The 24,640-nt window shown below is 43.9% G+C and overlaps 1 protein-coding gene across 5 annotated transcripts; it reads right to left on the bottom strand.

Moving 5' to 3' along the window:
* Nucleotides 1-827: 827 nt before the first annotated feature.
* Nucleotides 828-23,442, bottom strand: LOC106576020 (solute carrier organic anion transporter family member 1C1). 5 transcript variants are annotated; one of them, XR_014381159.1, is made up of 9 exons: nucleotides 23,209-23,441; nucleotides 22,852-22,950; nucleotides 20,556-20,678; nucleotides 20,109-20,255; nucleotides 19,553-19,651; nucleotides 12,646-12,899; nucleotides 6,825-6,980; nucleotides 3,020-5,364; nucleotides 828-2,818 (listed from the first exon to the last, which is right to left on the bottom strand). XR_014381159.1 is itself a non-coding variant. In XM_014152816.3 (7 exons), the coding sequence occupies exons 3-7, from the start codon at nucleotides 20,611-20,613 to the stop codon at nucleotides 6,921-6,923; spliced, it is 618 nt and encodes a 205-aa protein (XP_014008291.1). In that variant the 5' UTR covers nucleotides 20,614-20,678; nucleotides 22,852-22,950; nucleotides 23,209-23,442; the 3' UTR covers nucleotides 828-6,920. The 5 variants fall into 5 exon arrangements, 1 of the variants encoding a protein (XP_014008291.1); XR_014381158.1 differs by having other exon boundaries at nucleotides 828-2,815; XR_001321881.3 differs by having other exon boundaries at nucleotides 828-5,364.
* Nucleotides 23,443-24,640: the final 1,198 nt, after the last annotated feature.

Here is a 24,640-nt window from a genome sequence, read left to right as displayed (position 1 = left end):
TTTGACTGGTTCTGTATATTGCAAATATGGTACAATCCAAGTGTGCAAAGCTCTTGGAGACTTACCCAGAAAGACTCAAAGCTTTAATCACTGCCAAAGGTGATTCTAACATGTATTGTGAAAACTTATGTAAATGAGATATTTCTGTATTTCATTTTCAATACATTTGAAAAAATGTCAAACATGTTTTCAGTTTGTCATTATGGGGTATTGTGTGTAGCTGGAAAGGATAAAAAATTATAATTTTATCAATTTTGAATTTAGGCTGTAAGAAAACAAAATGTGGAATAAGTTAAGGGGTATGAACACTTGCTGAAGGCACTGTATATCTGCAAGAAAGTGATAAATGAGCGACTCTTTGAAAGGGGGTCATATAAACGTTGCCTTTTTTTTTTCTTCACAGCTATCATGCTATATTGGGCATTGTTTCTCAGACCAAATCTCCATTCTGGCTTAAACAAAGCAATCTGATCACGCTCCAGTCAAATTCACGCTATAGGGAATGCCACAAAATGGCTTCTGTAAAGCACCTATACATTGTCCAAGCAACATCCACACATTGATTTCATTCTTTGCATCTTTATTAAAACACAAACACACTTTGAAATAAATGCTCTTTTAGTGTCTTGTGCAGGTTGTGCAATGTTGAAAAGTGTGTGAGATATTAGCATTAACGTGTGTGTATGTGTGGGGTCAAGTTTGGATGGTCATTGTTACGCACGCCTCTAGAAAGAGGGAACGCAACACCCTGCTACAACTCAACTCTCCTTGTTGTGAATAAGGTAGGAAAATGTAGGTGTGAACAAGTATGACGAATAGGCAGAGAATACCGTTAACAGGGAATTTATTCCTTCACGTGATAAGGTTTGGGAAAAAGGGGCTGGACGGAACCAAAGCAAAGAAAGTAAATATCAAAGCCCCCTCTCCTACCTTACCTGACTACCCACTACTTACCTATCTAGCACCACCTGGTGCACTAACCAAAATACAGGGGATGGTCCGCCCAGGTCTTTCCTAGTGTGCATAGACAGCAAACTACTACGGGTATATGTATGCCCGCGGGCCTCTTGCCTAAACACTCCCTAGGTGCCTTCCCCTTCCCCCCTGGGAACAAATGAAACAGAATTACACAAATGTAAGTCAATAATCAAAACACTGCATCCTATTGACACACACAACCAATCAGCTCCCTCAGCAACAACGGACACAGTACATACCAAAATTCTTGGAAACAACCAACATGCTATAACCCTCAGCCATTAGCCTTGTCTCTCAGCAATCATCTTCCTTCTGAGCAACAGAACTGGGGCTTATATAGCTTCAGAAGAAGTTAGTAATTGGAGACAGCTGCGTCCTGATGAGGGGGGGCGGGGTCAGCTCTCCAAACAATCAATGTTGATTGCCCAATCAGCTGCTCGTTGAGAACTTCAGGAATCCATCTCCTGAAATACATACATGATAATACACAAACCACAACAGAAACTGGGGAACGTAACAGTCATACATTTGCAAATAGCTGAGATTGGATATTTCAGCGCCATGGACAGCAGCGAAATCGGAATAGCGAGATCTCTCATTCAGCACCACATGGCAGTAGACAGCGGCCATCTCATGTGAAGTTGGCACTGGGTAAATCCCACGTAATGGGAAATGAGGCCTAGGAGGCAAAAAGACTGAAGGAGAAGACTCCCACAGGAACCTTATGCTAAACTGGTCTGCCACATTAATTTCAAATGTTACATCTTTCGATCTGCAAATAAATTAAACTGACTTCTCAAACTACACTGTACAGCTTTAGTGTGTCTGTGCGTCATAGGTACAACTGTACAAAATTCCATTCTCAAATATCTGTTTGTGAGAAACAAAATGAAAAACAACTGTTCGACTATTACAATGCGCACTGTCATGCATTTTTACTATTACCAACAAGACAACGAAGTGATGGTCTTTACGCGCCATGGAGACATAACGGATACTTCCCCCACACCAAAAGTTCCCATGCTGAGCGATATTGTTTACTACACTATTATGCATATAATCCAAGTAATACGTTTATTGTCATTCATACTCTTATTTTTAACCGAGTAGCTTTGCAAAAGTGTACCTTTTCAGAGCTACAATTCAGAGCTCGGAAATATTGGAATAATGTGCTTAAGAGGACTCTGACACACCAGGCGCACAACAGGATAACACAACGACCACATTTTCAATTGACAATCATTGCTTTAAAGAGATGTGGTCAATAGATTTGTATAGGCATATATAAACAATTAATTTCACTTGTAAGCCAAGGTTGGATCAGTAGGTCTAAGCAACATGCACCTGGATACCCGCCTCATGAATCGGAATGGGCTCCAACATCCTCATGTACACATTATGACAAAATAAAGAGCTTAATCTTTCACGAAATAAAGACATAGAAGCATACCCATTTATACAGGTTCTACACATTCCATTTCTCCATAGCAATAGAATGTAAACATTCTATTTTGTGCCAAACACAGCCTACAACTCAATTCTAAGTGCAGCATATTGGACGACTCCACAGTCATTGATCATTCACGACTTTAAGTCATTCCTGTAAATCTCTAGAGCACCCGTATATCTATAACGCTGCATTTCTTCCCCATCTTACCATGGATAGGGTTTGGTGCATTCCGGAGTTCACTTATGGTCCCACAAAGGTAATCTTAAGATAAATTAATTTTAGCATACTGTAAATGCCTGTGCATAATGTGCATAACAAAGCATAATTATTTTCATTCTCTTCAAAGGAATTCTGTAGAAGCAGCCTTTATTTTCAGACTCTGCAGGCCTGCTGGGAGGAAGCATATTACAATAAACAGGTAAGATTCATCCCACAAAAACAAGCATTATTTCAAGACAGTTTAGAGAAGTTGGTCATAAAAGTTCTTAATATCACTTGCATATTGTGAGGTATGAGCAGTTGTGAAATGTTGCGAGAGGCCCTTCTGAAAGCACATGATATGGTATTTCGTGGCACGGTATCACACCTTACCTGATCTTGCAGAAGAAGCTCATGGTCCACTATCTGCTGCTCCAGAGTCAAGGCCAGATCCCGCCCCATGTCACCACGGAGCACATGAGCGACTGGCTGGTGTCTCAGGGCAAAAAATCCCTAAGGGAGAGGTGAGTACCACATCAGCACTCACCTTCACTGCCATTCCCTGCCAACACCAGCATTACTCCAGGAGGTGTGGGTAAAATAAACAACAGAAAAATCAGAACCCAGGAACGTTGAATTGCTCTGTGTTTTATTTGAAGGTTGTGGAAAGAAACCCTGGAGGAGGGGAACGACCTCGCCCGGCTGGTAAGAGAATGAGAGTTAGAGACATACTACAAGTCAGTGAGCTCTTTACTAGCCTTTCAACAACTAGTTAGTACAGCAGAATAGATCTGTTGTGAAATTACACTAATGGGACTTCCTGTTTCTTCATGTTTCCTACGGCAGGCCTGGGAAGTAAACACTTGCCTAAAAATGATAGACATAGAGCACGAGGCTGTCTGCAAGCTTCGCCGCTCCATCCACCCCACCTCGCCAGCTGACATGTGAGTTCCATGTACTGTCCTGCATATGACTTGATCCATTTATCTACACATCTGGAACTACGCAGAAACTGACTAAGACAGTGTTCTCTGTGAGCACATTGCATATCGTTTAGCTTTGTCTTCTCCTTTCTGTTGATTTCAGTGACCTTAAGGTCCACACCATCGTGGAGAGAGCTGTGAGGAGCATTCTGGGCAAGCTGTCCAATGAGCCCCAAAGCAACCTGCTCAGCCCATCCCAGGTGGTGGTGGAGGTGGTGCCCATGCTCCTCCTGGCCCTGTGGCTTCAGCCAGAGGAAGGCCATTCAGAGCACCCAATCCTAATAAGCGGGATGGCCGTGGGCATGGTGGAGAAGCTCTCCAGCATGTTAACGGCTCCTTCCCCTCACATCCCTTTCTCCCAGGCTGCTGCTTTTGAATCTGTGTGGTCAATCCGAAGGGAGAATCAGTCAGTCCTTCTCCACGGATGACCTCCAAAGCCCTTTTTATATGAGATCTGTCTGTGCCTTTGTGGCGGACGAGGTGTAGAGCTGCTTCCAGCCCCCTGCAGCCACCTTACCAGTCCCCCCTGTCCTTGCGGTGGCCGTCTCCACCACACTACCAGCTGACATCCAAGCAGGTGAGTAGCACTAATAGAGAGCACTCTGACAGATGCCTGTTGTGATGACATCTTGGTGCCTTGTAGTAGTAGAGCTCATCAGGATTGTTGTTGTCACCCCTAATCCAGAGGCAGACCCGGCTTCTTTCCACCTGGAGGTTGTGGACATCACCCTTAACACAGAGGCAGACCAGGCTTCTTCCCACCTAAAGGTTGTGGACATCACCCCTAACAGAGAGGCAGACCCGGCTTCTTCCCACCTGGAGGTTGTGGACATCACCCCTAACACAGAGGCAACACAGGCTTCTTTCCACCTGGAGGTTGTGGACATCACCCCTAACCCAGAGGCAGACCCGGCTTCTTCCCACCTGGAGGTTGTGGACATCACCCCTAATACAGAGGCAACACAGGCTTCTTCCCACCTGGAGGTTGTGGACATCATCCCTAACACAGAGGCAGACCCGGCTTCTTCCCACCTGGAGGTTGTGGACATCATCCCTAACCCAGAGGCAGACCAGGCGTCTTCCCACCTGGATTTTGTGGACATCACCCCTAACACAGACCTGGCTTCCTCCCACCTGGAGGTTGTGGACATCACCCCTAACACAGAGGCAGACCAGGCTTCTTCCCACCTGGAGGTTCAAGACATTATCCCTAACACAGAGGCAGACTCGGCTTCTTCCCACCTAAAGGTTGTGGACATCACCCCTAACACAGAGGCAGACCAGGCTTCTTCCCACCTGGAGGTTCAAGACATTATCCCTAACACAGAGGCAGATCTGGCTTCTTCCCACCTGGAGGTTGTGGACATCACCCCTAATGCAGAGGCAGAGCCCATCTCTTCCCTCCTGGAGGTTATGGATGTCACACCTGAAGAAAGGACTCTCACGATGGCCGTCTTCGCCACTCTGCCAGCTGACATCCAAGCAGGTGAGTAACACTTAGAGAGCACTCTGACAGGTGCCATTTGTCATGACATCTTAGTAGAACCTTTCAACTGGCAGTGTTTAGAACCTACGGTTTGCATTTGTTTACATTATGTCCCTCTTTTCTCCCTTTCCAGAGGATGATGCTGTGGTCATCCCGGATGTCACCCCACATGTCACCAAGGATGTGACCCTGGATGTTCCATGCAGAGCTAGGAAAGGGGCAGTCCGGCGATTTTTTTGCAGGCTTTGGAGGGCAGTGTGCTGCTGCGCCTGCCACAAGGAAGAGGAGGAACAATATTAATTATTCATCAGACCTTCAGAAATGGGATTGAACCACAGACCATTAAATTATTCGCAGTGCCCCTGTGACAACAATTTTGGACCCCTTGTGGCCCCCCTAAACGTGGAGTATGAAATAATTTTTACATAACAAATTTTTCCTATCGTTCTTTTTTTACATCCGTTCTTAGACAGTGCCACTGTCTAAGAACGGATGTAAAAAAAGAACGATAGCAAAAATTTGTTATGTAAAAATTATTTCATACATGGTCTTTTGCCTGCAATGTAGTGAAGAAAACGATATGACAACAATATCGTCTAATGTAACTGGCCCCTCTAACAGTACAACTGGCCCCAGCTTGGCCTCCCCAGTTGAAATGGTCTAGAACCGCCACTGCAAGGAAGATCACTCTGCAAGGACGGGATAGGACACATCACAACACTGCTGCTCATTCATATTCAAACACACCTCAGAGTACGCACACAAACATGGACACACGCACACATCTGCGCGCACCCCCCCCCCCCCCCCCCCACACACACAATTACCTGTACACATCAGAATCATACACTCTTCCCCCACATTTCTTGATCCCCCACCTCAAACATGTTGAGTCAATCAAAGCCCAGATGCCGGAATGGTGCTGGAATGCAGGTGCAGTAGGGCCTAGTATGTAATGGTGTGATACCATGTGATACCCCATATCCTGTGTGTTTTTTATTTTATTTATATTTTATTTAAACAGGGAGTCACATTGAGATTAAACATCTATTTTACAAGAGTGCCCTGTAAAAGTTGAAATCATATTGATTAACTATCAGAGAGAACCTTCTCTACATAGGAATTGCATACCATATTTTTTCTATACATCAAAATAATACTTTATTGCCAATCAGCAATTACTTACTTAGTCCTCTTCGTCCCGGGTGGGAGACAAGGCCCCAGTTAATGGTTGAAAATAACTTATTTCAGTGCCAATGAGTTACACTGAGTGTATAAAATATTATGAACACCAGCTCTTTCCATGACACATGTTGACCAGGTGAATCCAGGTGAAAGCTATAATCCCTTACGGATGTCACTTGTTAAATCCACTTCAATCAGTGTAGATAAAGAGAAGGAGACAGGTTTAAAAAAATATTGTAAGGCTTGAGACAATCGAGACATGGATTGTGTATGTGTGCCATTCAGAAGTTGAATGGGCAAGACTAAATATTTACGTGCCTTTCAACGGGGTATGGTAGTAGGTGCCAGGGGCACCAGTTTGTGTCAAGAACAGCAATGCTGCTGAGTTGTTTTAAGCTCAACAGTTTCCCGTGTGTATCAAGAATGGTCCACCACTCAAAAGACATACAGCCAACTTGACACAACTGTGGGAAGCATTGGAGTCAACATGGGCCAGCATCCCTGTGAATGTTGTGTGCACTCAGTACATTAATAGTATTTGTACCGTGTTCTTGCCGTATCCTGTAAAGCTGGAGCAGACTGTGGCAGGGGGAAGTGTTGGTGATGCCGTTGTCTGAACACACAAGGTCCCACTCCCCATTCAAGCGGGAGCAGTCTCTGTTACACTCTGACACCAGGCTGCCATCGTACACCAGGGGACCTGGGGGACAGAGAAAATGGCTGCAAATCATAATGATGTTTAAATAATTGTTGCTGAACTATCATTGACATAGGCACAGTGACAAAACAGCCAGGAATCCTGGCTCAGTAACAACCATACTGTATATTCCCACAAGAGGGAGCCCCGGCACAAGCCCATGTGTGTTTTGGTCTAACTCTCCCTCATATTCCACTGATCAAAACTTTTGTTTTTAAATGTAAATGACTGAACTCAATGATTGAATGAATGTATCAACCCACCAACCAACCAATCAGATGTAATAATTACACGTTGTAGGAACGTTGTAAAACTTAGTGCCAAACTGCAGAAGGAGGAGGTAGGCCATGAAGGAGGTGATACAGCTGGTTCATTGATAGTAGTTAGGTCGTTAGCTAGTTAACATTTCACACATATTGCCAGGGTCCAGTAAGTAACTACGTTAACGTTATAACTTGAGGAATGGCAAGAAGTCGTATACCAGTTAATACTATAGCGAGTTGGTTCGTTTACTAATGTTAGCTTATCCGATGTAACGTTCCTGTTAGCTAGTTGTCTGACTTCATTACCCAGCTAATTTTCACACCATAAACTCAATTATTTGATCAGCTAAGTTGGATAATGTTGCTCAACATTTCTCTGGCTAGCTAATGCGGAGAATTCGATCCAGCTAGCAAGATACTTAATAATGCTAACAATTCTTGTTCCACCACAATTGCTCCCTCACCTCAAACTTTCCAAATGCCATTGTTTTTCGGTTACAGCTCATGAAGTACGCTTCATCACCTTCTCACTCCAGTCTCCGTGGTCAGGCTGCTCACCTACCTCTTCGTTATCGTTCAGGGGACGCGCTGCTCTATCTGGCAAACTGCTTTTCCACTCTCTGCTGTCTTTCCAGAGCGTGCACGGATGCTGTAACTAGAAAGTTGGTTGTCTCTTCTCTCTTCAGTCGCATGCTGCATTCTGTTGTTATGTGAATGATTGACTGAGCCTTGGATACAGCCAGTATTGCTCCAAACACGCATCAGTCATTCGCTTCCTCCAAATACGGAGGTGGCTCTGGCTCTGGCCTTAGTCCCCATTCTAACCTGCCCACCCCCGCTGAAGGCTCAGGGCTGTAGACCACTGCTGAAGGCTCTGGGCTGAGGTGCATCGCTGGAGACCTCGGGCTGAGGTGCGTCGCCGGAGACCTCGGGCTGCGGGCCGTCGCCGGAGACCTCTGGCTGCAGGCCGTCGGCGGAGACCTCGGGCTGCGGGCCGTCTCTATCGGTTCCGGGCTGCGGGACGTCTCCGTCAGTTCCGGGCTGCGGGACGTCTCCGTCGGTTCCACACTGCGGGACATCGCCGGAAGCACTGGACGGGGAACTGTCGCGGGAAGCTCTGGACGGGGAACTGTCGCCGGAAGCTCTGGATGGGGAACTGTCACCGGAAGCTCTGGATGGGGAACTGTCGCAGGAAGCTCTGGACTGATGCGTGGAGCTGGCTTTGGAGGCGCCAGACTATTGACACGTTCCTCAGGGCTAGTGCGAGGAGCAGGAACAGGACGTACTGGCCTAGACAGGCGCACTAGAGACCTGATACGTGGGGCTGGCTTTGGGGGTGCCAGACTAGTGACACGCACCTCAGGGCTAGTGCGAGGAGCAGGAACAGGACGTACTGGACTGGGCAGGCGCACTAGAGACCTGATGCGTGGGGCTGGCTTTGGGGGCGCCAGACTAGTGACACACACAACAGGGCTAATGCGAGGAGCAGGAACAGGATACACTGGGTCTTGAAGACGCACTGGAGGTCTGGGATGCATAGCCTGCACAACCCGTCCTGGCTGAGTTGTCACTGTAGCCCTGCACGGGCGGATTGCTGGCACAGGGCGAACTGGGCTGTGCTGAGGAATGATGGCTGCCGTGCGTAGAGCAGGCGCAGGGTAGCCTGGGCCTAGGAAATGCACTGGTGGCCAGATATGCTGAGCAGGCATACTCCTTCCTGGCTGGATGCCCACTCTAGCACGGCACTTGCGGGGGGCTGGTATCGACTGCACCGGACTGTGCGTGCGGATGGGCGAGACCGTGCGCACTTCCGCATAGCACGGTGCTCTCCACGTCAAACGCTCCCCATAATAAGCACGAGGAGTTGGCTCAGGTCTATTGCCAGACTTACCCCAACTCCCCGTGTGCCCCCCCATTTTTTGGGGGGCTGCCTCCTCTCCTCCTAAAATGGAGGATATAATGCCTCATACCTCCGTCGTTCCCTCTTAGCTTCCTCCAGCTCCTCCTTCGGGCGCTGGTACTCCCCAGCCTGGCTCCAGGGTCCCTTACCATCGAGGATCTCCTCCCATGTCCATGACTCCAAGTAGCTCTCCTTCTGCTCCTTCCTCCGCTGCTTGGTCCTTCTTTGGTGGGTGGTTCTGTCACGGGCGTTGTAAGGAGTGGACCAAAATGCAGCGGGTATATTGATCATCTTCTTTACGTTAATAAAACCTGTTGGGGCTAGGGGGCAGTATTTGCACGGCCGGATAAAAAACGTACCCGATTTAAACTGGTTACTACTCTTACCCAGAAACGATAATATGCATATAATTAGTAGATTTGTATAGAAAACACTCTAAAGTTTCTAAAACTGTTTGAATGGTGTCTGTGAGTATAACAGAACTCATATGGCAGTCAAAACCCTGAGACAAATCCTAACAGGAAGTGGAAATCTGATTTGTGGAATCACTTTCAAGCCTTTGCCTATGAAACACACCGTGAGATTCATTTAGCACTTCCTAAGGCTTCCACTAGATGTCAACAGTCTTTACAAAGTGGTTTGAGTCTTCTCCTGTAAAAACTGACCGAACGAGAGGCCTGGAAAGTTTGTCATAGGGGGAGGGCCATTACTACTATGATGCGCGTGCCCGTGGGTACTCTTTCGTTCCGAAATGTTTTGTAAGACAATGCAATCGTCCGCCTTGAATATTATTGACGTTCTGATTGAAAAAGACCCTAAAGATTTATGTTATACAACGTTTGACATGTTTGAACGAACGTAAATACATTTTTTTTGCACATTCGTGACAAGTCCCGCGCGCTTCGTACATTTTGAGTAGCCTTCGGAACGTGCTAACAAGAAGGAGCTATTTGGACATAAATTATGAACTTCTTCGAACAAAACAACATTTGTTGTGGACCTGGGAATCCTGGAAGTGCCTTCTGATGAAGATAATCAAAGGTAAGGGAATATTTACAATAGTATATTTGATTTTAGATGGTTCCAAGATGGCGCTAGTCTGTATCACCTAGCCTATTTTTCTGAGCATAGTACCTCGTTTATTGCAAAGTGTGATTTCCCAGTAAAGTTATTTTGAAATCTGGCAATGCGGTTGCATTCACGAGATGTTAATATATAATTCTTTGAATGACAATATTATATTTTACCAATGTTTTCGAATATTAATTTTATAAATTGTAGCGCAGATTCACCGGCAGTTTTGGAGGCAAAATATTTTCTGAACATCACCGCCATTGTAAAATGCTGTTTTTGGATATAAATATGAACTTGATAGAACAAAAAATGCATGTATTGTCTAACATAATGTCCTAGGAGTGTCATCTGATGAAGATTGTCAAAGGTTAGTGCATAATTTTAGCTGGTTTTCTGCTTTTGGTGACGCCTGTCTTTGCATTGAAAATAGCTGTGTGTAATGTTTTGTCAATGTACTGTCCTAACATAATCTAACTTTATGCTTTTGCCGTAAAGCCTCTTTGAAATCGGACAACGTGGTTGGATTAAGGAGATGTTTATCTTTCAAATGGTGTAAAATAGTTGATTGTTTGAGAAATTGAAATTATTAGATTTTTGCTATCTTGTCAAGCAATCCCGTTACCGGGATGAGAACGGGAAGGGGTCCCATAGAGGTTAACGAGAGTCTTGTCTTTAAAATGGTGTTAAATCGTCATATGTTTGAGAAATTGAAGTTATAGCATTTTTGAGGTATTTGTATTTCGCGCCACGCGATTCCACTGGCTGTTGACTAGCCCAGGGAAGTTAAAGAGAAGACACTTAAACAAAACAAACGACGACAACAGTCCAGTAAGGTGCACAGACTATACTAGGAACAACCACCCACAAAAGTGAAAAATTAACACACTTAAATATGGCCTCCAATTAGAGACAACGACAACCAGCTACCTCTAATTGGAGGTCATTGAAAAAAAAACAACATAGAAATAGAAAACTAGAATAAACATATAAATAGAAAATATAGAACATAAATCAAAAACCCCGAAACATACAAAACAAACACCCCCTGCCACGCCCTGACCAAACTACAATAACAAATAACCCCTTTTACTGGTCAGGACGTGACAGTGAGACAAAACCGCGACTCGTCAGTGAAGAGCCCTTTTTGCCAGTCCTGTCTGTTCCAGCGACGGTGAGTTTGTGCCCATAGGCGACATTGTTGTCGGTGATGTCTGGTGAGGACCTGCCTTACAGGCATACAAGCCCTCATTCCAGCCTCTCTCAGCCTATTGCGGACAGTCTGAGCACTGATGGAGGGGTTGTGCGTACCTGGTGTAACATGGGCAGTTCTTGTTGCCATCTTGTACTTGTCCCGCAGATGTGATGTTCGGATGTACCGATCCTATACAGTTGTTGTTACACGTGGTCTGCCACTGCGAGGTCAATCAGCTGTCTGTCCTGTCTCCCTGTAGCGCTGTCTTAGGCGTCTCACAGTACGGACATTGAAATGTATTGCCCTGGCCACATCTGCAGTCCTCATGCCTCCTTGCAGCATGCCTAAGGCAAGTTCACACAGATGAACTTGCCTTAGTGTTTTTCAGAGTCAGTAGAAAGGCCTCTTTAGTGTCCTACGTTTTCATAACTGTGACCTTAATTGCCTAGAGTCTGTAAGCTGTTAATGTCTTAAGGACCGTTACACAGGTGCATGTTCATTAATTGTTTATGGTTCATTGATCAAGCATGGGAAACGGTGTTTAAACCCTTTACAATGAAGATCTGTGAAGTTATTTGGATTTTTATGAATTATCTTTGAAAGACAGGGTCCTGAAAAAAGGACATTTCTTTTTTTGCTGAGTTTATATTTTTGTACCCATCTACACACAATACCCCATTATGATGACGTCAAAACATGTTTGTAGGCATTTTTGCAAATGATCTGAAAATTAAATACAGAAATATCTAATTTACATAAGTATTCACACCCCTGAGTGAATACTTTGTAGAAGCCCCTTTGGCAGCGATTACAGCTGTGAGTCTTTCTGGCCAAGTCTCTAAGAGCTTTCCACACCTGGATTGTACAACATTTGCCCATTTATTATTTTCAAAATTCTTAACTCTTTCAAATTGATTGTTGATCATTGCTAGACAACCGTTTCCGAGTCTTGCCACTCAGGAACATTCACTGTCTTATTGGTAAGCAACTAGAGTGAAGATTTGGCTTTATGTTTTAGGTTTGTCCTTGAGTAATGTGTTTTATTGGATTTGCCTCAAACATAATAATTTGTATTCAGGACAAAAAAAGATTTGCTTTGCCACATTTTTTGCAGTATTACTTTAGTGCCTTGTTGCAACATTTTTATTCTGTACAAGCTTCCTTCTTTTCACTCTGTGTATTAGGTTAGTATTGTCGAGTAACTACAATGCTGTTGATCCATCCTAAGTTTTCTCCTACCACAGCATCCTCCTCAGTGTTGTCCTCTGGTAGGAAACTGCCCTGCTCCTGCTCCTCCTCTGGGGTGTCAGAGGAGTTCTTCGCCTGTATGTCCTCCTGTTTCTTTTTGCTGGGGCTCTTGCCCTGCTTAGCCAGAGTATTGGGGAGGAACCAAAATGGAATCCCAGCCAGGAGCATCAGGAAGCCAGATACCAGTAAGCTTAGCCACCAGGCCCCCACCCAGCGAGAGTCCTTGTGGTTGATGGAGATGCTCTCTGTGGGTAGGAGAGAGATACAGATGTGAGTGAATATGAGGGTAAACAGGGTCAGTTGATCAGCCGTTGCCTTAAAATAACTAACTGGGCTGCTGAATTCACATTCCATTATAATCTGAAATAGCAATAATATCAATATCAATGTTATCAAGTAATGCTCAAAATGTGATGAATCAGCAACATGGCTCAATTAGCTCTATAGAAATCCCTGGTAATCTTAGCTCTCTAAGGACCATCATTATCACACAGCAAATTCTCCAGTTGAATAAACACCGATTCTTACATTTAACACTGTTCCAGTGTCTATACGGGTCCACACTTTTCAGTGTTAAATTAACACTATGCTTAGTGTTAAGTCTTGTTTGTATATTTTCCAGTGTGCCTTTCGAGTAGGTACCACCCATGACTGTATTTGTTAGTGACAGAGACATGGCTGTTCATTGATTTTCAGTCTTGTGGCCATCACCAAGTGAGATCCAAAGCGAATATGTTTTCATTAAAATCTAATTCTATAAGACACTACAATAATGAGTGCACAAAACATTAAGAACACCTTCCTAATATTGAGAACTGCTGACTCCAAGGCTTCCTACAATTGTGTCAAGTTGGCTGGATGTCCTTTGGGTGGCCATTATTGATACACACGGGAAACTGTTCAGCGTGATAACCCAACAGCATTGCAGTTCTTGACACAAACTGGTGCGCCTGGTACCTACTATCATACCCTGTTCAAAGGCACTTACAACTTTTGTCTTGCCCATTCAACTTCTGAATGGCACAAATACACAATCCATGTCTCAATTGTCTTAAGGCTTAAAAGTAATTATTTAACCTGTCTCCTACCCTTCTTTTACACTGATTGAAGTGGATTTAACAAGTGCCATCAATATGGGATTCACCTGGATTCACCTGGTCAGTCTATACCATGGAAACAACAGTATGAAAATAATAATTTGTATACTCAGTGTATTTCATAAGGCCAAGTCTTACCCCAATACAGTGGCCTGAAACTCATGGTTTACAGGCCACTTCAGGTCTGCAAGTCACATTATGATGGCTTGCAAGTCATGTGTAATTCCTATTGGAATCCAGCCAGTATGAGAATATCCAACATTTGGAATTGTTATTCACTCAAAACCTGCATTCAGCAGGATTGCCAGGTTTCCGAAAACAAAAATATGACACTACCTAAAGCATCTAAACTTGAACAACCATTTCAGTAACAGGTGAAATAAGTCCAAGTAACAGATTGGATTAGTTTAGAACAATGCATGTTATTTATATTTGCATTGCATAAAGTTAATTAATCAATCAATGTACATTTAAAAAATATGGAAATTGAAACAAACAATTAAAAAAATCACACTGTAATAGAGCATGCTAGGAAATATGATAATGATGGGTGTGGTTTTGGTTCAACACTGGTTATTAACATCAACACTGGGGTTATTTTACACCACTGAGTGTTAATTCAACTCTTACCGAGTTAATTTAACTCCTGAATTAACATTAGAAATGTTATATTAGGAATCCAAGATGGCGTAGCAGTCAGACGTCTTTGTCTCTGTCTTGTCTCGTCCCATGTATGTATCTTTTTATATATTTTTCTTCGCATTCTTTTTAATATTTTTCCTAAACGTCAACTTCAAAATATTCTCCTGCAACCCGCCTCACCCAGTGTGGGGTGGATGTGTTTTTTTTCTAAAGTATTTCTATTTACCTCCGAACTGGAATACCTCAACTGAAGCTAGCTAGCTAACTAGTTACCAGCTATCAGCTATCAGTCAGCTAACCTTTAGCTCGGAAAGCTCTCGCCAGTTCGTACAACGCGTTTCAAACCATAGCGTACCGGACCTATTTTTCTCTCCATACCCCCGGATTCCTACTGCAAACTCTGAACCCTTTCATCTGGATCATGGCAGCTAGCTAACCGCAACCCGGGTTGACTACTCCTGGCTAACTTTTCCATCCTGGAGCAAGCACCAACTAGCCTGGGGCTAGCCCATGCCAGACCCATCTCCCGGCTTGGGCTCCTGGGCTACTCCTGAAGCCAACTCCTCGGCTACAATATTCGGACCCCTTCTACTGCCGGTACGGGGCACGGAACCCCGCCGATCCTTCACGACTGGAATACCGACATAATCTGACCGAGGATCCCAACAGGCCCCTCATGCGCGACGTCCCCTGAAGGCCCATTCTGCTAACCGCGGCCTGCTAGCTATCTATAGCATATTGGACTGCTAGCTGATCCATCGGCCAATTTCTTGGACCACTATACCCATTTTGCCAATTGGACTTGGACCCCTCTGCTACTTGGAACCCTACTAATTCCACGACTGGTCTATCGACGTCACCACACGAGGAGGCAAAAACATACTTTCCCCCATCGCGACGTCCCTCTAAGGCCCTTATGCTAGCTTGCTAGCCCCGGCCTGCTAACTGCTAGCTTGCTATCCCCGGCCTGCTAACTGTCTGAATTGCCGTGTCCCCAGCCAGTCCAACCACTCACTGGACCCATACAATTACTAGGCTACGCATGCCTCTCCCTAATATCAATATGCCTTGTCCATTACTGTCCTGGTTAGTGATTTCTGTCTTATTTCACTGTAGAGCCTATAGCCCTGCTCAATATGCCTTAACCAACCATGTTGTTCCACCTCCGACATATGCGATGACATCACCTGGTTTAAACGTCTCTAGAGACTATATCTCTCTCTTCATTACTCAATGCCTAGGTTTACCTCCAATGTACTCTCTTCCTACCATACCTTTGTCTATACATTATGCCTTGAATCTATGCTATTGTGCCCAGAAACCTGCTCACTTTACTCTCTGTTCCGAACGTGGTAGACGGCCAGTTCTTATAGCCTTTAGCCGTACCCTTATCCTACTTCTCCTCTGGTGATGTAGAGGTTAATCCAGGATCTGCAGTGCCTAGCTCCACTCCTACTCCCCAGGTGCTCTCATTTGTTGACTTCTGTAACCGTAAAAGCCTTGGTTTCATGCATGTTAACATTAGAAGCCTACTCCCTAAGTTTGCTTTATTCACTGCTTTAGCACATTCTGCCAACCCAGATGTCGTAGCCGTGTCTGAATCCTGGCTTAGGAAAACCACCAAAAACCCTGAAATTTCCATCCCTAACTATAACATTTTCCGCCAAGATAGAACTGCTAAAGGGGGCGGTGTTGCAATCTACTGCAGAGAGAGCCTGCAGAGTTCTATCTTACTATCCAGGGCTGTACCAAAATAATTCACCTTTCCAGAAACAAGTCTCTCACTGTTGCCGCTTGCTATAGACCACCCTCTGCCCCCAGCTGTGCCCTGGACACCATATGTGAATTGATTGCCCCCCATCTATCTTCTGAGCTCATGCTGCTAGGTGACCTAAACTGGGACATGCTTATTAACACCCTGGCCATCCTACAATCTAAGCTTGATGCCTTCAATCTCACACAAATGATCAATGAACCTACCAGGTACAACCCCAAATCCATAAACACAGGCACCCTCATATATATCATCCTAACTAACTGGCCCTCCAAATACACCTCTGCTGTTTTCAACCAAGATCTCAGCGATCACTGCCTCATTGCCTGAGTCCGTAATGGGTCTGGGGTCAAACGACTACCCCTCATCACTGCCAAACACTCCCTAAAACACTTCTGCGAACAGGCCTTTCTAATTGACCTGGCCGGGGTATCCTGGAAAGACATTGACCTCATCACATCAGTAGAGGATGCCTGGTTATTCTTTAAAAGTGCCTTCCTCACCATCTTAAATAAGCATGCTCCATTAAAAAAATGTAGAACTAGGAATAGATATTGGTTCACTCCAGACCTGTCTGCTCTTGACCAGCACAAAAACATCCTGTGGCGTTCTGCATTACATCACTTCTCTGTATACATAAATGATGTCACTCTCGCTGCTGGTGATTCTTTGATCCACCTCTACGCAGACGACACCATTCTGTATACCTCTGGCCCTTCGTTGGACACTGTGTTAACCTCTCTTGGGTAGGGGGCAATATTTTGACGTCCGGATGAAAAGCGTGCCCAAAGTAAACTGCCTGTTACTCAGGCCCAGAAGCTAGAATATGCATATAATTTGTAAATTTGGATAGAGGTTCTAAAACTCTACAGTTTCTAAAACTCTATTTACAATGGCTATCACTTTAATTATAAGGCCAAGTCCACCCAGATTGCAGTTCCTAGGGCTTCCACTAGATGTCAACAGTCTTTAGAAAGAGTTTCAGGCTGGTGTTTGGAAAAATTAGCCAGAAATTGTAGTATTTCTGGGTGGCTCCCATTTTGGCTGTAGTGTTTCCAAGCGGGTGGAAGAAAGCGAGTTCTTTGGTATTTCTCTCCGGTAAAGACAATAACGATTCTCCGTCTTAAATGTTATCATTTATTTACGTATTAGGGTACCTAAGGTTTGATTATAAACGTTGTTTGACTTGTTTGGAAAAGTTTATTAGTAACGTTTGGGATTCATTTTGTATGCATTTTAATGGAGGGAAACTGAGTGGATTATTGACTGAAGTGTGCCAGCTAAACTAAGTTTTTATGGATATAAAGAAGGACATTATCGAACAAAAGGGCCATTTGTGATGTAACTGGGACCTTTTGGAGTGCCAACAGAAGAAGATCAAAGGTAAGGCATTTTTTATATCGCTATTTCTGACTTTCGTGTCGCACCTGCCTGGTTGAAATATGTTTTTCATGTGTTTGTATGCAGGGCGCTGTCCTGAAATAATCACATGGTTTGCTTTCGCCGTAAAGTCTTTTTGAAATCTGACACCACGGCTGGATTAACAGAAGTTAAGCTTTATTTTGATGTATTACACTTGTGATTTTATGAAAGTTAAATATTTATAATACTGTAGTTTGACTTTCGCGCTCTGCAATTTCACCAGATGTTGGCCAGGTAGGACGCTACATAAGAAGTTAACTAACCTCCAGATGAGCTTCAATGCCATACAACTCTCCTTTCGTGGCCTCCAACTACTCTTAAATGCAAGTAAAACTAAATGCATGCTCTTCAACCGATCGCTGCCTGCACTGCCCGCCCGTCCAGCATCACTACTATGGACTGTTCTGACTTAGAATATGTGGACAACTACAAATACCTAGGTGTCTGGTTAGACTGTAAACTCTCCTTCCAGACATTTACATTTACATTTTAGTCATTTAGCAGACGCTCTTATCCAGAGCGACTTACAATAGTGAATGCATACATTTCATTTCATGCATTTTTTTTGTACTGGCCCCCCGTGGGAGGCCAGACTCACATTAAACATCTCAAATCCAAAATTAAATCTAGAATCGGCTTCCTATTTCACAACAAAGCATCCTTCACGCATGCTGCAAAACATACCCTCGTAAAACTGACCATCCTAAAGATCCTCGACTTCTGCGATGTCATTTACAAAATAGCCTCAAACACTCTACTCAACAAATTGGATGCAGTCTATCACAGTGACATCCGTTTTGTCACCAAAGCCACATATACTACCCACCACTGCGACCTGTGTGATCTCGTTGGCTGGCCCTCGCTTCATACTTGTCGCCAAACCCACTGGCTCCAGGTCATCTACAAGTCTCTGCTAGGTAAAGCCCCGCCTTATCTCAGCTCACTGGTCACCATAGCAGCACCCACCCGTAGCACGCGCTCCGGCAGGTATACCCCCAAAGCCAATTCTTCCTTTGGCTGCTTCTCCTTCCAGTTCTCTGCTGCCAATGACTTGAACGAACTGCAAAAATCTCTGAAGCTGGAGACTCTTACCTCCCTCACTAGCTTTAAGCACCAGCTGTCAGAGCAGCTCACAGATCACTGCACCTGTACATAGCTCATCTGTAAATAGCCCATCCAATCTTCCTCATCCCCATACTGTATTTATTTATCTTGCTCCTTTGCCCCCCAGTATTTCAACTTGCACATTCATCTTCTGCACATCCTACCATTCCAGTGTTTAATTGCTATATTGTAATTACTTTGCCACCATGGCCTATTTATTGCCTTACCTCTCTTATCCTACCATTTGCACATGCTGTATATAGATTTGTCTACTGCATTATTGATTGTGTGTTTGTTTATTCCATGTGTAACTCTGGGTTGTTGTATGTGTCGAACTGCTTTGCTTTATCTTGGCCAGGTTGCAGTTGCAAATGAGAACTTGTTCTCAACTAGCCTACCTGGTTAAATAAAGGTGAAATCAAAAATAAATAAAAATATAGAAAAATAAACAACAGCTAACCCTGCCCAATTTGCTGTGTGGATAAAAATATACTGTTCTAGATAGATAAGATAATTATTCTCTTAATGCAAACAGATTTAAATGTCTATGTTTAGAAATGACCTTCAGCACCCAACAAGTCCCAACCAATAAACCGAGATGACCAAACCGTTCTGCAAACAAACCACACAAACAACTACCCTCTGACACGATTTAGCAACATCATAGAAGTTCATCAACTTCAGATTCAACCAAAATAGATGGATTAATAACTTAGTAACTAATAAAATGAGGCAAATGCAACATGATTATTAGTAACACATATTCCGCCATAAATACATTATTGATGTGTACATATAAATACATACTAGCTCACAGAAAATAGACAATGTATGATTTGTTAATTCAAGGGTTGGTTACCTAAATCCACAGAGCCAATGTCCACATAGATCTTGGCACAGAAGGAGCCAAACATGAAGCCAAATACAGGCCCCAGGATGCCAACAGTCTGTAAACACTCTGAGACAGAGGAGACAGAGAGAGTTGATCAGATACAGTTCAAGCAGCAAGCAACAGAAAAGACAATAGATTTAACTGAAGTTAGGTAGTTTGGCCATATTCGTTTGCCATATGGTTTGCTGTAGCTGATACATCTAAATCAGCTACCGGAATTTGTAGGATGGCAGATTTTGATATGGAATGCCTGAAGAGGTTGTTTCTAACCAAGGTTTACACGATACAAGTGGTAGGTGTTGAGTGAAGTTTCCCCAAGATGCTGATCTTGGGTCAGTTTTCATTTCCCCACTAATGGTTAAGTTTAGGATTGAGGAGGGGAAGCTAATCCTAGACCTACGTCTAGGGGAAACTTCAACCGGGAGCGATGTGGTATGGAAGAGGTTGAAGAGATGCAATATGCTACAAAAAGAGGTTTACTATTCAATGTTGATATGGTACACCTGAAAAGTGTTTCACTAACCAAGGTAGGTGGCAGTGTTCTCCTTTCTGGCGTAGTCGTCCAGATAGGACACTCCTAAAGGCATGACAGGCGTCTCTCCAATCCCACGCAGCATGTTACCCAGGAATACATAGATCCACATGGACGAGCCTGCCTCCTTCTCACACGCTGTGGGAACACAAAACACGGTTTCTTAATCCTGGGGACCCAAAGGTGTGCATATTTTTGTTTTTGCCCTAGCAATAAGACACTTGATTCAACTAATCCACTCATCAATACATTGATTTAAATCAAGTGTGTTAGGGCTAGTACCAAAACAAAAAAGTACACAATTTTGGGTTCCTAGGACCAGTATTGAGAAAAAAAAAGGCTTATACAATTAGGATCAACTTTCTTGTCCTTAAGGGTAAAATGGTCTTGAATACACAGTGCTGCTTTATAAAAAATAACTTCTGGCAATTTTTTTACATTTTTTACTCCCTTTTGCTCTCCAATTTTGTGATATCCAATTGCGATCTTGTCTCATCGCTGCAACACCCCAACGGGCTCGGGAGAGGCGAAGGTTGAGTCATGCGTTCTCCGAAACATTACCTGCCAAACCACGCATCTTAATAAGACAGGACATCTATTGTAGTTCAAGACAATCCTAAAGAAACTAATTATACCCGGACAACAAGACTCTGACCCATTTCGAAAAGGTGTTGTCCTCCAGCCATGTGCTCATATCGCTTCAGTTATGGATTCATAACAGACAAAGTAACAGGTTATCGACCATCATAACAGTCAGTTCTAGGGAATAACTTGTGTACGCATCTATTGTTAATCTATTAAATAAACGTTAAATAAAAATAAAAATAAATTTATAAGTGAATGTGTGTGTCTAGTATGTATGGCTGAATAAATACAAACACTGTGTTTCAACCAAATATTTAGGTTGAAAACTGCTTTCTCATTTTACAGGTCTGACTGTTGGATGACACAGCAAAACATGTAACTCTTGTATCTGCCCCCCCCCTCCACCCCTCCTGCTTCATCACCTTTTTGCCTATTTGGCCTCCCTCCCCTTCAGTCCTTCAGGTCAGATATAGTTAAGAGTTTGTTTGCTCTTTTGTTAGTCAATCTGCCATTGGTGTTTTTTTCTAAAAGACTGAACCTGAGCTGTACAGAGAATAAACAATTAAAGAGCTGTCGGTAAATGTCTGGATCAGAGGCTGTCCATGGAATACGTTTACACAATCACTGTAATCCCATCTGCCATAGACAACAGCAGCAAATATAACAGCCAGGCTGTCATGTAAAAATCTTCCCAGCGTGAAATAGTTCACAATCGTTCTGATCTTGTTCTGATTGTGACGTCATGCTGTAAAATTCCTCAGCGTGAAAATGTTGCCAGTTCAATAATTGAACTCGTATCTCTTTATGTGGATGACTGAGCTCTTGAGGATTCCTCCCTCTCACACGTTCCCTCAAACTCGGGAAAACTATTCTGTGGGCAAGCGCATATGCTTCACACATCTGCCAATCATGTCACATCTGCTCCTGCTACGCTCTCTGGTGGTCATCCGGTGTCTCCTTGCCCTACAGTTAATTCCCTGCACTATCTCTCTCTCCCTCTCCCTCTGTTTAGTTGTGTGGTTGGAGACAGTTGTGCTGGAGTCAGAGCAGATCCCTACCAGCTGCAACTCATCCATAAATCAAGACCTCTACATATACCCATTCCTGCCACTTCCATTCTGCCAGATCATAATCTCTGCTCAGTCAGTTATCATTCTAGCCTTTTGTCTATTCTCAAGATCCTTTTGCTCTGCTGTGCTCGTTTTCCTGCCTTACACTATTTTTGTCCTCTCCTTGCAGTTAACGCTCTGTCTTTGGTTCCTGTTTCCTGTTCCACATCTCACCACCAACCACCTTGCTCTGGATATCACTCACCACCATTCCCTTGGATTCCCCTCAGGACCTGTTCCCCAGTTCTACTCAGCCAACTCCAACCTCACTCTACACTCCTGGTTTTTGCAACTCATCTGAGCTATCCCGATTCTGCACTCCCCATTTCTCTGTGTTAAATAAAACATTTTGTGCATTCATCCCGGCTTCCTCTTCTGAGTCCGCTCTTGGTTTCCCCCCTTCGCTCATCGTAACAAATCAATGGTGACAAGGAGTATTGACACTGACCAATCAGAAGCTTGTTGAGGCATGAGGTCAGCATATAAATACCCGGACTCGAGCACCAATGTGCTAAGGGTTGATGTGAGAAGATATTTTTTTGGCACTACTTTTTTGATTGACTGTGCATATAGTTGTTAGTTAGATAGCTAAATCAAGGGCAAGGGAGGGTGAGAGAGAAACATCCGCATGAACTCAGCCATCCACATAAAGAGACGCACATGCAATTATTGAACTGGGAACTATTTCACGCAGGGAAGATTTTTACATGACACAGGCGGCCTGTCAATACTTGACTTACTTAGTTGTCTTCATTCCTATGTGGAACATAAGGCTTCCACGAGAGAATGGCACTATTCCCTAGCTTCTGCCTGTCTGGCCAGTACTTCAATCAGGCTTATTTCATCTTATTGAACATTTATTTTTCTCTTTCCAGGATACATATTTTTTAAAAGAGACATCAGTTAAGTTCTCCTTGCAAGTTCTGTGTGGACCACAAAGTTCCAAATGTTTCTTTCCAAGTACATCTAATTTGACTGTTTCTCTTCATCATCTACGTCCTTACTACCCTGAAGATGAATTGAGGAATTAAAACACTGACCTTCAGTTTGGAGCAGCAAGGCTCCCGGGGCGCCTTAGTTTCAACACTCATGATGACCTCTGCAGTTGACACAGGTAAATGTAGAGTGAACCAGGAGACCTACAGGCAGACAGACGGCAAGATCTGGGGTTGACTACTGTGGTTATCAAAACCTTCCGGTAGAATCACATTTTCTTAGGTACACAAATGTCAGTGCAGCAACGCAGGTTAAGCATTACATAATCATTTTCTCCTCCTGTTGCTCTAGTCATTATACCAATTATTAATCAAATCAGTCAACATACTATGTACAACACACACTATCCAGCACAAGGAACAGTATGTTGATTAAAAAAATACAAATATACCAGTTTTTACCAGTGCAGCAGCAGAGGTCCCACGAGGAGATGGAGAGATGTGTTAGAGCAGCAGAGGATTTCACTGACAGGACTTTGGTTGAAGAGCAAACCTTTATCTTAAAGAGGCATTATAGCCCAGGTAGTTTGGATCCTGGATGTTGATTGGCTGAAACTCTAACATCCATTCTACAGTAATCAGTAACCCGCAGGCCACCACTCATGTGAACTCTTTGATCATGTCGACATGCAGGTCTTCCCCTAAAAAACATGAGTGTCCATGAGAGAGGTAGAACCCAATCATAGGAATCCTGGAGCAGAGTCCACAAGGTTCACGGAACACTATGGCACAGACGCAAAACAAATAGACATAAACACAAACATGCTCACACATTTACACACATTTACACACACACACACACACACACACACACACACACACACACACACACACACACACACACCACACACCACACACACACACACACACACACACACACACACACACACACACACACACACACACACACACACACACACACACACACACACACAACCGCTGAACTCATGGAGAGAATATCATATGAGAGACTCCGTGACACACTGTAATCCTCTCCTTGAGTCCTACTACTAAAAACAGTGTATTTTACAAGCAGGTCACGTAGAGTTAAAGTATCAATCTTCTACAGACTTGCAGTGATTAAGGTCCCTTTTCCTCCCTCATGAAACTCATGAATGCTTTTCTAAGGCAGGGTGTAACCATGCCTGTTCAAAGTCTTCCAGGTCTTTGTTGTAGAGTTTCAAACAATATCGCTCTCCCTCAACTGAGGATGGGACAGGAGGCTGTGGAACAATGGTTCTCAACCAGGGGAGCTAGAACACCTAGTGGGCCTTACAGAGATCTGACGGGTCTATGGAAAAGCATGGAAAAACATGAACTAACATGCCAACATGAATAGAAAAACATCAGCAACAAGAACATAATATTTTATGGAAGAGCACTGTTAGTTGTTTTAAGGTGAATATGTTATTGTTTATTATGAAGACAAAAGGGTTAGTGACATTGTGCCATTTAATTTCAGTGGGGTTTCCTCTTTAAAATGTTCTCAGAAAATATGGATATTATTCTTACAGGGGGTCTCCACATTTGAGGGGTGTCTCAGTAGGCCCCCCAGAGGAAAGGTTGAGAACAATCGAGGCTGTATCACCGCCTGGTACGGCAGCTGATCCGTCCATAACCGGAAGGCTCTCCAGAGGGTAGTGAGATCTGCACAACGCATCACCGGGTGCAAACTACCTGCCCTCCAGGACACCTACACCACCCGATGTCACAGGAAGGCCAAAAAGATCATCAAGGACAGCAACCACCCGAGCCAGTGCCTGCTCACCCCACTACCATCCAGAAGGCGAGGTCAGTACAGGTGCATCAAAGCTGGAACCGAGAGACTGAAAAA

The sequence above is a fragment of the Salmo salar genome, chromosome 17, assembly GCF_965601325.2.
Source record: "Salmo salar chromosome 17, fSalSal1, whole genome shotgun sequence".
NCBI classification, from domain to species: Eukaryota; Metazoa; Chordata; class Actinopteri; order Salmoniformes; family Salmonidae; genus Salmo; species Salmo salar.
The sequence above is the reverse complement of the archived record's forward strand: the minus strand, read 5'-3'. Positions and strand labels throughout refer to the sequence as shown.

Bases quoted from the DNA above. Each gene is read 5' to 3' on its own strand.
- LOC106576020 (XM_014152816.3), bottom strand. From the start codon at position 20,613: ATGAGACAAGATCGCAATTGGATATCACAAAATTGGAGAGCAAAAGGG. The intron at 20,256-20,555 runs GTAAAAAAATTG...GTGTTCCCACAG, and splicing joins AGCAAAAGGGAGTAAAAAAT to CGTGTGAGAAGGAGGCAGGC. The intron at 19,652-20,108 runs GTTAGTGAAACA...CCTCTGTCTCAG, and splicing joins GAACACTGCCACCTACCTTG to AGTGTTTACAGACTGTTGGC.